The sequence below is a fragment of the Beta vulgaris genome, chromosome 4 (assembly GCF_026745355.1).
Source record: "Beta vulgaris subsp. vulgaris cultivar EL10 chromosome 4, EL10.2, whole genome shotgun sequence".
NCBI classification, from domain to species: domain Eukaryota; kingdom Viridiplantae; phylum Streptophyta; class Magnoliopsida; order Caryophyllales; family Amaranthaceae; genus Beta; species Beta vulgaris.
This window is the reverse complement of record NC_079205.1, coordinates 52,410,518-52,425,149: the sequence shown is the minus strand read 5'-3', so window position 1 is coordinate 52,425,149 and position 14,632 is coordinate 52,410,518. Positions and strand designations below refer to the sequence as shown.

General features: G+C 35.3%; 1 protein-coding gene across 1 annotated transcript; it reads left to right on the top strand.

Moving 5' to 3' along the window:
* The first annotated feature begins 1,751 nt into the window (after window positions 1–1,751).
* Window positions 1,752–11,590, top strand: LOC104890849 (uncharacterized). The gene is made up of 6 exons (XM_010676460.4): window positions 1,752–2,049; window positions 2,156–2,195; window positions 2,278–2,361; window positions 9,415–9,601; window positions 10,375–10,642; window positions 11,193–11,590. The coding sequence occupies exons 1-6, from the start codon at window positions 1,993–1,995 to the stop codon at window positions 11,397–11,399; spliced, it is 843 nt and encodes a 280-aa protein (XP_010674762.1). The 5' UTR covers window positions 1,752–1,992; the 3' UTR covers window positions 11,400–11,590.
* The last annotated feature ends 3,042 nt before the right edge of the window (window positions 11,591–14,632 follow it).

Sequence of the window (14,632 nt, the reverse complement as noted above, 5' to 3'; positions counted from 1 at the left end):
ATCAAAACCAACCTAATATGACTTGCTTTATATTTTATAATTGCAATAATTAAACATTATAAGCTCAAAGCTTTGCAAATCCTAACTTCAAATGCCAATTAAATTCAAACTTCAAAGCCATAAATTACTCAACGACTTCAAATTAAATAATGGTCTTGGCCTTATACGAGTTATAGTTAGGAAATAGGTGTCATAAAACTCCAGTTAATTTCAGGTTTACTCAACGCGAACCTAACCCAAATTCTAAATAAGTCCCAAGATGTAGGTTTAAGAATCACCATAGTTTTTTTTAAGGTGGGAATTAAAGCTTTCTGAAGTCAGCGTATGTAGTTGTCGGTGCTGATGCTGGGGGGCTCTATCCAATATTTTTTGTAAAAATTCTCTTAACCCCTTCCTCACTCTTGTTTAAGAAGAAAAAAAAAGACATACTATACATAAATGGTTATAATATGATATCATAATATATACTTAATAATGCAAAATAAAACTTTTCCGATCACTATTTCTCACTATCCTTCCTTAAACTCATCCAAGGCATCTTTCTTAAAACCTAGTGATTGACGATTGTAACTACGAAAATAAAACTCATCCTATCCTAGATGAAAGTTCCATCAACCCTATTTCCATACCCACCCCATTCTTAGTCTCAAATAAATTTTCCTGATAACTATTTCTCACTATTCTTCCTTCGAAAGATGTTACAAATAAAAAATCACGTTAATTGAAAGTTGGATTAGAGAGAATTACTTCATCAATTATGCAACTAACACTATAAAACTACTACTTTTATTCTTTAAACTAGATTTTAGGCCCGGACTATTCCCCTGGGTAAGAAAAAATTTCATTTATTAGTATAATAATTTATAATTATAACACTAAATACAACTTAGCCTAGTGGTTAAAACTTTAGTATATGTATTTGAGGTTTCGGGATCAAACCCTATACTGTGCAATTTCTTAATTTTTTTATTGTACATGGATTATATGAACTAAAACTCCCTAGGGAGAGCGCCACATGACACAATGTCTTGTTTTCGCACGCCTTTTAATATATTTGTATAGATGTTTTGCATCATGTTACTTGGCCTGCTCCCATATAATGGAGGTTGAGGTTGTCTTTGAATGGATTATGTTAGGCTGGTTTGTGTCGTCATGGATTCGACACACCTATATATAAGGAGAGCACGCGTTAAGCAGAGTAAATTATACATTAAGTCAAGTCGAGCAGGAATCTTAATCATGATCAACTTACTCGATTAGCATCCTCGACGTGACCTTTTGACTACGAAACTTATAATATAAAATTAAGAAGTTGAAACTGTGGCTTTCGCCTAAAAAAAATCTAAGTAATGAAGTTTTCTCAAACCACACAAGCTATTTAATTAAACCTAAAAAAAAATAGAAGTATGTGAATTGTTATTTATGGCATGTTCTCCCCAACTTATTTTCAGTTCAATTCAATTCAGTTCAGCTCTATACAATACTTTTACTCTCACATATCACTATTTATTTCAATTCAGTTTAGTTCCATTAAGTTCAGTTCAATTTAATTCAGTTCCATTAAGTTCATTTCATTTCATTTCAATTCAATTCAATTCAATTCAATTCAGTTCAACTATTTTATACCGAAAAGAGCAAACCCTTACAGCTTAGTGTCTTAATTTTACCGTCACCGTAGTATTTGGACAATATAGATAATTTTTGTTTAGGGGAAGACGAAAGAAAACGTCAAGCAGAAGGATTAAAAATTTAAAATAAATAAAATAAAGAGTCGAAACTCCAAAAGCGTGAGGTGAGGTGAGGTGAGGTGAGGTGGGACTTGGGAGGACTGACTGTGTATGTCTGTGAAAGTTCCTCAGATCTCGAATAACGCCTTTCATCACTCATCAAGATCATCATCATCATCATCATCATCAACAACAACAAAACAATAACAACAACAACAATACCAACAACAACAACGAAAATCTGCGCTAAAATCAATCCGCAAAGATGATGTCCGGCAATTACACTACCATTGACAATCAAAACGTTTCCGGATCTGTTCCTGTAAATTTTCTTCCCACTTTTTTATAATTTTCAGTGACAATTTCTACATTATCACCTTTTTCTTTTCAGATCTCTGTTTAATTTCTCTCTCCTCTGTAATTTGTAGGCAGTTGGTGATTCCGGCCATATTCCCGTTAAATTCGCCGGTAAGTTTTTTCTAATTCATAATTTTTGATTTCGAATTGTTTACTTTTATATTATCCTCTTAATTGTTGTGTTGGATGTTAGAATCGAGTCTTCAGACATTTCCTCCATCAGAAACGTCAGGGAAGATCGCTAGTGGTGGTTCACGACCTCCTCGAGATGCTGATGGTAAATTCGAGCTTTTCGATTGAATTTTCAGTTTGATTTTGTAGCTCTATTTTCACTTGCCTCATTTGTTTTAGGTCTGGAATTTGGTACGAATTACTTGTTGAAATTATTAAAAGATTGCACAAAGATGGGAGCTATGTAGCATTTGGATTTTTTTTTTCTTTTCCTGACTAGAAGTGCATTTCTATTGTGAAGAAAAGAAATCTGATAGATCAACTTAGCCGAAACGTAGAGCACTAATAGCTTAGCTGAAAACATGATAATCCTGAAATGCTGGCACGAATTATGGAACAAAGCTCATTAGGAAAGTGATCGTTTTGTTGGTTGCATTATTTTGCAAATAGGTCTACATTGGTTTGAGAGATTGCATCTTGTAGCTGTTTACTAGGCGCTTAGACGTTTATAGTTTTCAGAGAGATCTTGGTTTATAGGGCCAACTCCGATTCGCTCATTTTAGAGCATTTATAAATTACAAATTTACAATGGTATATACTTTATGAAGTATTTGGGGGAATGGAAGCTCTCTATTCTTTTGTAATGTTTGTAAACCCCTTCGGCCTTCCCCTATAAATTATAATCCCTAGTTTCCTACCTGCCTATTATTAACCTTTGAAGAGTTTAACCTTCATGGGGAGGAGTTTCATATTAGTCTACCCCACGACTATTGTCAAGCAAGCTTCTTTCATTTGATAGATTTATTTTCAGCCATGAAGCGAGTTTGTTGGTCTTCGGTTTTAGAGTGTAGCAAAATAGGATGTTTTATTAGAAGGTTTTTGTTTTGTCCTTACTCCCCTCTTGTAAACTTCTCCTTGGCTCACATTGGGAGTTTCTTTTCAAGGAGAGTTTGATGGTCGGGGAAGTTAAATGTGAACAATTTGTGGTTATGTTGACGATCAACAATTATAGTTCCGGTGTTTATGTGGTACCTTGGTCTATGAAGGCAAAAGTTTCCTAGTAGGTTGAAGGGATTGTGATGTTATATATACTCTTTGTACGAAGCATTTGGCCTTCTACTACTTTTGGTGTTTCTCAAATAGCCACCGACATTTCTAGCTTATATGATGACAATGGTTAATTGATAGCATATGACACAGATAATTAGTTACTTGGACTCTTCATTCAAACTTGAATATTCTATGGGTACACATCATATTGAATATATAATATGCAACAGTTCTATTGAATTGACAGTAACCATTTCGTCAAGTCTAGGTTTATTTGGTCTATCAATGAAGCTTCGCAGATTTAAATTGTTTCATATTTCTCTTAAGATGAACTATGATGAATAGTTTTGTCACGTGGGAGACAAATGTGGTTTAGTGTTTTTCTTTATTGAGCATCTTTCTCTATGTAGATGTCTGATATGAGGCTCAGTCAGTATATATATTTTGGTAAAGAAAGGTGCCTTAGAATTTGGAGTGAAAGTTGTGTGCTCTTTTACTCTTCCACTGTAAGGAAATCAATTCAAAATTTACCAGACAATATATTAGGTAGGGTAGGTCACTGGTGTGGGTTGGTCGCTGAAGCTAGAGGTACACTTTTAACGTTGTGCTTCGTCTTCCTTTTGTGGAGAAGAAAGAAGTATAAGACTTGTAAGGCTAGCAAGTAGCAACATAGTTGAGAAGTCATCTTCTAGCTTAGTTTTTAAACGTGCGAGGTGCATCGAGTGTAGCTCTAGTCATTGGAGGTACTTATTTTATGCAAAAAGGCTTATAAATTATTTAACTCTACAAAAGAAAAAACATAATTATTTAAAACACATGCTTATAGACCAACATAAGCAATGGATACCACTAGCATCCCATTGAATAAGATAAACATAGTAGGTCGATACTCTTTACCACTAAATGTTAAAAGGAAATGCTAAAAGCAATAATGCTTAGTCAAATTAAACAAACTAGAGTATGGAACCTATTTTATGATGTAGCTCTCCGAGCTAGTTAATGATAAATTAAACCTCTTATCATGTCATCATCATTAAGACCTCTGTTACCCGGACTCGGCGAATTTTGCCAAATACCGGTGTCAGTACGAAACGACACCGACGCCTGTACGAAATACGTGTCGGATCCGGCAAAGTTCACTCGGACACGACGACTCTAAACCCTAGATTCTCAAACCCTAGAGTTCGAAGAGGAGAAAAGAAGAAAAGAAGAAGAGGAGAAGAGGAAAAGGCGATATACCTTGACTCGACGACCGGAGCTTCAAACTCGCCGCCGGAGCTTCAAACTCGTCGGTAAGTGTTTGTCTCTTTAGTCTTCACTTCTCTTCCTTCTCTTCTTCTCTCTCTTCAATCTTGTGTTCTGTACTTCTGTCTCTTTAGTCTTCATCTTTTCTTTTTCTTTTTGTCACAAGTTCACGTGACTTTGTCCCTTTTCTTTTCTTTTTTCTTTTTTATTTTCCTTCTCTCCTTTCCTTCTTTTGTTCTACTTTCTTTTCTTAAAACATTTTTTTCTTCTTAGCCTATGGCTAAGTTGTTCTATTTATAATATATTAATATTATTAGCTGATTAATATAATTGGTTGATTAATTATTAAATTTTATATTATAAAATATTATTTTCGCGTACCCATACCCGTGTCCAAATTTCGGACAAAGTCCCCATGTCCTGATTTTTTGGAATTGCCACACCCGACACTCGGATCCGTACCCTTGTCCGACCCTCCTAGCTCCCTCCCCTCCCCTCCTCCCCAAATATTCACTTTTTCGTTCTCTTCTTCATCATGATCATAAACCAATAACCACCATGACTTTACATGGTGGACAATGGACTAGAAGTTATGCTATTGACTTGCCCAACCCTTTGCAACCATCTTTTCTTAATCTTGTTGTTATAGTGAGATAGCTGGAATCATGGGAGTTTGGATCCCTACCAACAAATTTACTTTCGTTCTCTCATATTTTCATCTTTGGACTCATCATCATCCATCTTCTTAGGGAACCCCTCAACGATTTCATCAATTTATTCTCAGAGGTTGTAATTTTTGGCGTCTTGTAATTTGCATTGGTGTTTTATAGCTTCATTCTATGTCACAACCAATGGAGCTCGGTTTCTCTTCTTGACTTTGCTCTTGGAAATTGGAATTCAAATTTGCTCGATATGGAGTCTAAATTAGATTTGGTCCCTTGGATTTCGACACTTTTTTTTTAATGATTTATATAGAAAAAAGATCGTAGATTACATTGTAGCAAATGAAACAATTGAATCGCAAAAGGAGATGACTAGTATTGGCATATTGTTATTTAAGTTTCTTACTCACTTTAATGAATGCATTATGTATCACTAGTTCACTACTAGGATCACATTTTGCTCTCCAACTTGTTACATCATGTCATCAAGCATTTGATACGATAAATCGACATCTTTCACCATTTGGGTTTGATTTTATAAACATGGAGCCCCTTGGAGAGCTTAGTGATGTAAGTCAAAATATACCCTCCAAACTGTTGGATGATGGTTCTAAACTTTAGGAATATAGAACACTCACTTTGGACAAAGAAACACTCGAAACAATGGATAGTTGCCAAACCACAAGGACTAACTTAATGGCTTGGGGGTTCTAGGCCACACATAAGTCTCACTCAATTTCTCTTAGGCTTATCACTCAAGACTCACTCAAAGCAATAAGGGTTAGCAAACACGTGAGACAAACTCAAAGTATAAACTATAAACACTAGGTTTTTTTTATAATCAATCAAAACTGATTTCTATTCATCATATGCTCTCCTTATATAGAGGTATGGAGCAGCAAGAAGACAGCCAAAAATCTCCTTGAAACTGTCCATATGTGAACAACCACAAAGGAGTTACAAACTCCTTAAATCAATCCCCTAATGATGCTCATTTAATGAGCTGTTACAAGCATCTCCTAATCAGAAAATATTGAACTCATTAGGCTCCTAAATACACCCTAAATAGCTGGCCCAATGGAGATACTTTAAGAGTAATCTCTTGGCTTTATTACAAGCTAAAGTTAAACAACAAAAGCAAATAAAACACTCTTGCCCATAACAGAACTATGGGCTGCTCATATCACGCCTATGTCATGCTAAGCTTTGTTATTGTTGCTGTATTTAGACTTCAATCATTAACCTATGTAACACTTATGACAAATTTGGGCTTGAAATCAACACCAAAACACCATTTGCAACCTTGGATTGTAAGATGATCCAAATCCAATAATTTGAAAGATCATCTAATTTTAATATCTTGGATTGTCTTGATGCACATGTATCATTCTCTCTTTGAATGAAATTCGACCACGAATTTGGCCAATTCTCGAAGGCATAAACTGATCAAAAGAAATGAGAACCTTATCAAATAGCGTATGTTGCACCATGAAACCCAAAAACATATCAAAAGAAGTTCTTGAAACATCATCTTGAACCTCGACTTGATCATGATCAATAATGCACTCATCAACCCCAACAGGGGCGGATCTAGGGGGTGGCCTACACGGGCCTCGGCCCACCCCATGATCCAAAATAATTATAAGTAAACTATCTGGGATAGTAAAGCAAATAGGTATGGTGGAGCAGATGGTTTTCAAAGAAATTAATCAACAAGTTCGGCCCACCCTATATAGAAATCCTAGATCCGCCACTGAACCCCAAAATATGATTTAACCATTCCGGAGGAGTAATAAAAATAGTATCAAATGTTTCACAAAAACTTTCTTTTGTAAGTATACCCGTATCTGCACCTAGTTTTTCGTCATCTCTTCCTTTTCAATTTCCTCTTGAATATCTTATAAATGATAAAAAAGCCTCTTATCATGTTATCATCATTAAGACTAGATTAACACCCCTCCAATCTTCAGTTTTTCGTCTTCTTCTTCATCATGATCATAAACCAATAACCACTATGACTTTACAAGGTGGACAATGAACTAGAACTTACGCTATTGACTTGCCCACCCTTTTGTAACCATCCTTTCTTAATCTTGTTGCTATAGCACGTTAGCTAGAAATTAGAATCATGGGTGTCTGAAGCCCTACCAACAAATTTACTCCGGTTAACTCATATTTTCATCTTTAGACTATCATCATCCATCTTCTTAGGGAACCCCTCAATGGTTTCATCAATTTATTACCGGAGGTCGTAATTTTTGGTGTATTCCAATTTGCATTGATGTTTTAAAGCATCATTGTGTGTCAAATCCAATGGAGCTTGGTTCCTCTTCCTGACTTTGCCCTTGGAACTTGAAATATTTTCAATACCCTCTAACATATCCGATCAACACAATTTGTTCGATATGTAGTATAAATTAGATTTGGTCCCTTTTGACATTTTTTTTTTTTTGAAGATTTATATAGAAAGAAAAGAACTTAGATTACGTTGTAGCAAATGAAACAATTGAATTGGAAAAGAAGATGACTAATACTGGCATATTGTTATTATAAGATTCTTATTCACATTAATGTAAGTGAATGCATTATGTATCACTACTAGGATCACATTTTGGTCTCCAACTTGTTACATCATGTCATCAAGCATTTGATACGACAAATCAACATCTTTCACCATTTGGGTTTGATTTTGTAAACATGGAGCCCCTTGGAGAGCTTAGAATAACTCATAATGGCTCTAAGAAGGACTTGCTTGCAATTTTTTATATCTTCCAAGAAACTAGCCCAAAGGTTGGAGAAATAATATACACTTAGCGAATCCAAGCTAGTTCGATCAACTAGGCTACTTCGCTTAACCAAAAGCCAGAAAACGTAAGCTATACTCATATTGTGTGTGAGAGACACATTTGCTTGAAATGAAATTTTAGTGTGCTAGCAAGTGCCTGAATTGCTTGGTGATTTGTCACTGCCAATTCGCGGGCTCTTAAAAGAAAACAGTATCCTTCAATCTAGTGGGACCCGTTCCAGCAACAAGGGTTGTAGCTAACCATTGGGAGGACTTGTATCTAGGAAATGATATTGCTAAGAAATTGAGGTGGCAAGCCAAGACCGAACATTTTTTAGCTTACCAATGGATATGCTCTTACAAGAAAGTTCAGAATATCTTTATGGACAACAAAGTTGCTCTGTCCATAAGATATTGAACAATCTTTCTGTTTCGAATGATTCATAGCCAAGAGTGTTACGAGGTGTTTGCAGCTTACCGTCAAAGAAAGGTAAAGGTGTTGGCGGCTTACCGTCAAAGAAAAAAAAGGTTTTGGCTGTTTGAAGCTGACAAGTCTGATAAACGTTGCTTCGACAGGGGATTTTTGATGTGACCTGGCTTGCACCTCCATGTGTCTCACATTTACACTCGCTCTTTTGAAAAAAGATAGCAGGCTAAGACACTTTTGCTGTGTCTCACTTGCCATTATATTATGGCTCTGTCATTTTTATTATTATCTCACACATTTCCGAGTTTCTAACTCTTTCTTCTACTTTCGTGGTGTTATATTATGAAAGTGGATGTATGGGGGAGGAAATGCTATTAGTATATCTCTGAGTTAAAATAAGATGCGAGATAGCCTTATGCAAGTTATAACATGACTACATGAGGGGGCCACCCATGTTAGGTTAGAGGGCATTGCTTGTTTAGTTTAGGGGACTTAGTAGTTTGTTCTATAATACGTGGTTTGAACTATGCTTCTCGAACTTAGATACTGGTTAGAGCAAATACAAAGGCTACTTGCCTCTTTGACGAGATGCTCAATTGTGGCATAAAGAGCTTTATAAACAACTAACCTGCTCGCTATAATGTCTGACCACGAATTAGAAACTAGGCGAGCAAGAGCCTTAACTTGTTACCTCGATTTGTAGAATTGGTGTTTTTAGTTTTATTTGTAGCTCTGAAGACTTGTATTATCTCTTTTCATTTAGTCCAATGATCATTTCATCTACAATCTGCATTGTTTAAAGCCCATTGCCCCTTGGCCCCCTCCTTCCTCACTTTTCTTCTGTGGAAATTGTCTGTCCAACGAGCAATAAGTTCTGTGTAGCTTCTTTCTTGTTTGCTGCTTTTTCTGTTTGTGCTAAAGTCTGTGAAGGGGTGATAGGTTATTTGTAAAAGTTTCTTGCACAGAGTAACTCTTTGTGTTATTTGGCAGATACTTTCTCCAAACCAGGTGGTGGTTCTGATGCACCTCAATCAAGTGGTTGGTTCGGAATATTCAGTATTGCTGCTTACAAACCATATTTTGACGTTGATACTTCTGATGTCTTGGAGAGAATTAAAGAATCACTCTTTCCATGGAAAGGGACTTTCACAGAACTAATCTCCAACAGCCCAGATTTGTAAGTTCGATCATTGTTATTAACTAAGAATTTCTGGGACTTAGTTGGATATTAATCTAAATTAGGTAGTTTTGTGTTGCTGCTTCAGTTTCACTTGAATGAGTTAATAATATTGCTTTATTTTGGAAATTGAGCTTTGCAATACCCTTTTGAAAATTTCCGCCCTCACATAAGAAAATCTAGAGATTTTATCTTCTAAAGTGAATGTTCTCTGTGGAGGAGGAGGATAAATGTTGTTTAAAGGACTGCATTGCTAGAGCAACTTATGTTGAATTTCAAAGCCTGGTATTTTTATCGCAATAGAAGCTCTTTGAGTGCTATTATTCATTAGAAGCTCTTTCACATGATAACGTAAATCACCAGTCTTACTGACTGGGTGTGGTGTTCTCATAGAGAAGAAAGCGGATAGGAAGTACTTTTAGCAGCATTTTTGCATTTGTTTACTTCTGTACCTACTAGTTTAGGCCAAATAATGACCAATCGACAATTACATTTAGATAGAGGGAGAGATCTTAAATGCTAGTATGTGCACTAGAATGGTATCCTTAGACTTAGGGCGTGGCAATCAAACTTTGCATATTTTTTATTGACATATGCATATTGTAAGTAGTATCAGTTATTACATCATCAATTCCTTTATTTATTAGTGTAAGACTGTAAGTACATCGATTTTCCTATGCATCTGTTTTGTTAGTAGCAAATAGAAGTGTGAGAATGTTAATCATTTAGAACGAATCACTGAGAACATTTACTAATTGCTGAATATTGAACAGGTATGGACCATTTTGGATATGCACTACGTTAATATTCATTGCTGCAGCCATTGGTACATTTGTTACATATTTGTCAAACAAGATACAAAGCAAAGAATATAATTATGACATAAGCCTGGTGACATGGTCTGCTGGTTTGTTCTACGGTTATGTGACAATTGTTCCTCTGGGCCTCTATTTGGTCCTGAAGTATTTTTCGGCACCATCTGGCTTTGTCCAATTGCTCTGCTTGTATGGTTATTCCTTGTTTGTGTTTGTTCCTGCACTGGTAAGTTTTTTTTGGCTTTACTCTGGTAGTATACTTTTGTAAATATAAGTATAGTGAACTCTACATTTGAACAAGTTTTCTTGATATATATGGGAGTTGTCATGATAAAAGTGTAGAACACCTGATTTGCAATTGCCTCTCCAGATCAGTTATACATTAGCTGCTACTATTAATTTGGGGTCAGTATTTTTGGATTTCTAGAGGACAGCCATAGCTACTGTTTGTCGGTTTGTCTTGTCCTGTGGGAATGGGGTCACAGCTATGATGCCCGTACTTGGATACTTGTGTCAGTTATGGGTTTGTGTCTAAGTCTCAGACCCGATTTATTATTGAAAAGTTACTTGTGTGAGTTCAGAGCTGAAGTGTCGACTCTCTATACACATGTTGGAGATGTGACATGAGTATATGAAGTCAAATGAAGAGTCTAACATAAGGTCAAAAGGGTAATCTTTTCATCATAAGAGGTCGCTCTGCACACAAGTTGTCTTAGTTTATTCAAAAAGGCATTTGCTAATTGAATCTGATCAATGATGGTGTGCTTTGAATGCAGTGTTTGTCCGTTGTGCCCTTGGATATATTTAGATGGGTGATCGCAGGTGTGGCCGGGTTTATGTCTGCAAGTTTTGTTGCCCTCAATCTGAAAGCACACATTGAGTCAGCTGGTGAAAGGTGGTTCCTGATCGTCGTTGCAATATTTCTGTTGCAAGTAGCTTTGGCGATTGCTCTAAAAATCTACCTTTTTACAGCTGCAATTTAGAAGCTGGAGAATCATTTACGATATAGAGAAGTCTTTCTGATGAATATGATGTAATTTTACCATCATGGAAAATTTTGGGCAGCAATTCAGCTGTCAGTCAATGTTAACTAAGAGATGTTCATTGTAAAAACTCAAAACCTATTGTATTGATTCATTTCTAGCGACATATGTTAGGAAGACGTTGCAGTTAATTTGGGTTTCTTTACGTTTGGTTCATACTGCTTGCTGTGAATTTCGAACTCAAAGTGACGAGTCCGTTTAAATCTTGAATTTATGCCCTTAGCTCAGGAAACAGAATTTGTTCTTAGATTAGATCGTCCAAATATATACTCATTTTGGTCAGGGGCAATCAATTTTTTCTTTCACCAAGGTCTTTGGCACTTTGACAGCAGTAAACGTAAATCATAAACGCATTAAACATGCAGATAAATGAACACTCAGTAGTCAGTACAGGAAAAACCAAGGAGAAGCTGAATGAGAAATCTAAATACGAGACTGTGGCGATTACCGACAAACCTAAGTGGCTTATCGACACTTTGGTAGTAAACAAATGAAACGACTTGAATAATGGACAAATCTTGTTATCTTTCAAGTTTCAACAGTTCATTTTTTATTTATTTAGTGCAGAGTATTCAGTTCCCGAATCTTTGAGATCGTACGATCAATAAATTATGGAAAATAATATATATAGTCGCGTATGAAAAATTAAAAATGAAAACTTTAAGGAATAAATAATATTAATTGTATTTAATTGATGTGTGATTGTGTCAAAACTCATCAAATATATTTAAGACATATATATATTTAGTGCTTATTAACAAAAAATACAATAATTATGATATATAAATTGAGTTTAAAATACTTTTGTAATCGGCAAAGTGACAATTTATTAATATAAGTAAAATCAGTTGATTATCAAAATTGAATTTTCAAGACTACTTATTGAAGAAAATGAACGGAGTATTTTTTTATTATGCTAACATTTATATTAAATTTACAAAAATACTACTAATTTCTTAATTTCATAATACATGATGTCCAGAATATATTTAAGGTCCTTGAGTAATGATTTTTCCTTCCTAAGTTATATGTGCATGTTTTTTCCTACTTATTTAAAATTGGTATAAATAATCGTTCATGTTTTAATTTGAATATTTGAGGATACTAATACATACATACATATATATATATATACATACATATATATATATATACATACATATATATATATATACATACATATATATATATATACATATATATATATATATATATACATACATATATATATATATATACATACATATATATATATATATATATATTTAAGTTGAGGAAGTAGTTAATGAATTAATTGCAACTCTTTACAAGATTTATACTCCCCCGTCCAATAATATAATGCTTAGATTTCTTTTTGGGTGTCTCAAAATGGTGTGCCTATTTTTTTTTTTTTTTATCAATTTTATTGGACTAAATTATCATCAATTTCTACACAAACTGTCCAGAATACCCTTACCTTTCTTTCAAAATATGCGTCCCTCTTTATTGATTTACACCATCCCAATAAACATTTCTTGCTTCTTGATTTTTCAAAGAAAAAAGACTATAAAGTACTAGTTCCGAAGACAAAAATACCAAAAAAGTAATCAACTAATCTATACAAATATATTAAAAGGCGCGCCAGATCAAGAAAATGTGCCACGTGGCGCTCTCCCTAGGGAGTTTTAGTTCATGTAATCCATGTAAAATAAAAAAATTAAGAAATTGTATTGTATAGGGTTTGATCCCGAGACCTCAAGTACATATACTAAAGTTTTAACCACTAGGCTAAGTTATATTTAGTGTTATTATCATAAAATATTAATAAAGGAAATTTTTTCTTACCCGATACATAGCCCGGACCTGATAACTAGTTTTTTTTAAAAAAAATTGTACTACTACCTTCATTCCCCTTAATTAATATAAAAAAGGAAGAAATAAACACTATATTATACACGAATGGAGTATAAAACAAAAACTTTCAATACGAAAAGTGTCACCATCAATTGGCTATAGCAAATTCATGTGGTGGACCTTCACTCTTCCACTCTTTGTCACTAAAATCAACCATTAATACACGTTGTGCACAATGTTTTTGTATCGTTTGATAGGAGTTATGCACAATGGTAGGACTTAGGAGTATAATTAATGAATGTACATTACCCCTTCTCATAAGCACAAACAATTAGTGTTTTCATAAAAAAAAAAACACAAAACAAAAAATTAGCATTTTAGGTTCTACATACACACATTTTTTTTTCGGTGCAAAAGAGGGATAACCCATTTATTAATTAAAAGGAAAAAACAAACTAAGGAATAAGTCTTGCGGAAGCAACCCCACTAAGATCCTCACGCAGGAGGTGAGTGATAGAGCGAGGGGGTGTTTCAAAGTACACACATCTCTCGTTCAAATATACCCCTAAATTAGCAAGAGCATCCGCAACCTTATTACCTTCACGATAACAATGAACCAAACTAATATTACAACCAAATGAGTCGACTAGACGACGACAGTTATTGAGAATGTGAATACATTCCCCTCCTTGAAGAGCTGGATTTTGTAGTCCTTCCAAGCAAGCTTTATTGTCCATTTGAATAATTAGCTTATGTACTCCTAACCTCACAACCATTTCTAGCCCCAGTTCAAGAGCTAACGTTTCAGCTTTATAAGCCCTGCAAGATCCAAAATATGCCGCAAAACCCTTGACAAAGCAGCCCCTACTGTCACGGATTACTCCCCCTCCCCCAGCTTTGTCTGATGAACTCCTCGCAGCACCATCAGTATTTAAAGTCATCCAGTACATGGGTGGTGCTATCCACCTTACATAAATTTCGGTCCTGGCCTGCCCCCTCCTACAATCGTGAGCAAGGAGGTTCTCCTTACAATAAAAAGCACGCCAATTCTCTTCCATTCGGGCCCTCAGAAAACTGCCAGTGTCAGTAGGAATGTCCTCACTTTTACCAAAAGTAAATAGGTTCCTCCATCTCCAGTTCCACCAAATGGTAGTAACAAACCATGAAGCCCAATCCGTGGGGAAATGAGCCTCCTTGTCGAGAATGTTGGACATGATCCATTGTTCCAAATTACCCTCAAAGAAGCGTGGGTTATCAGCTGGGCCCCCAACACTCGCCCAAATAATTCTCGCTGCTGGGCAGTCTCGTAACATGTGGAGGAGAGTTTCATCTTCATTAAA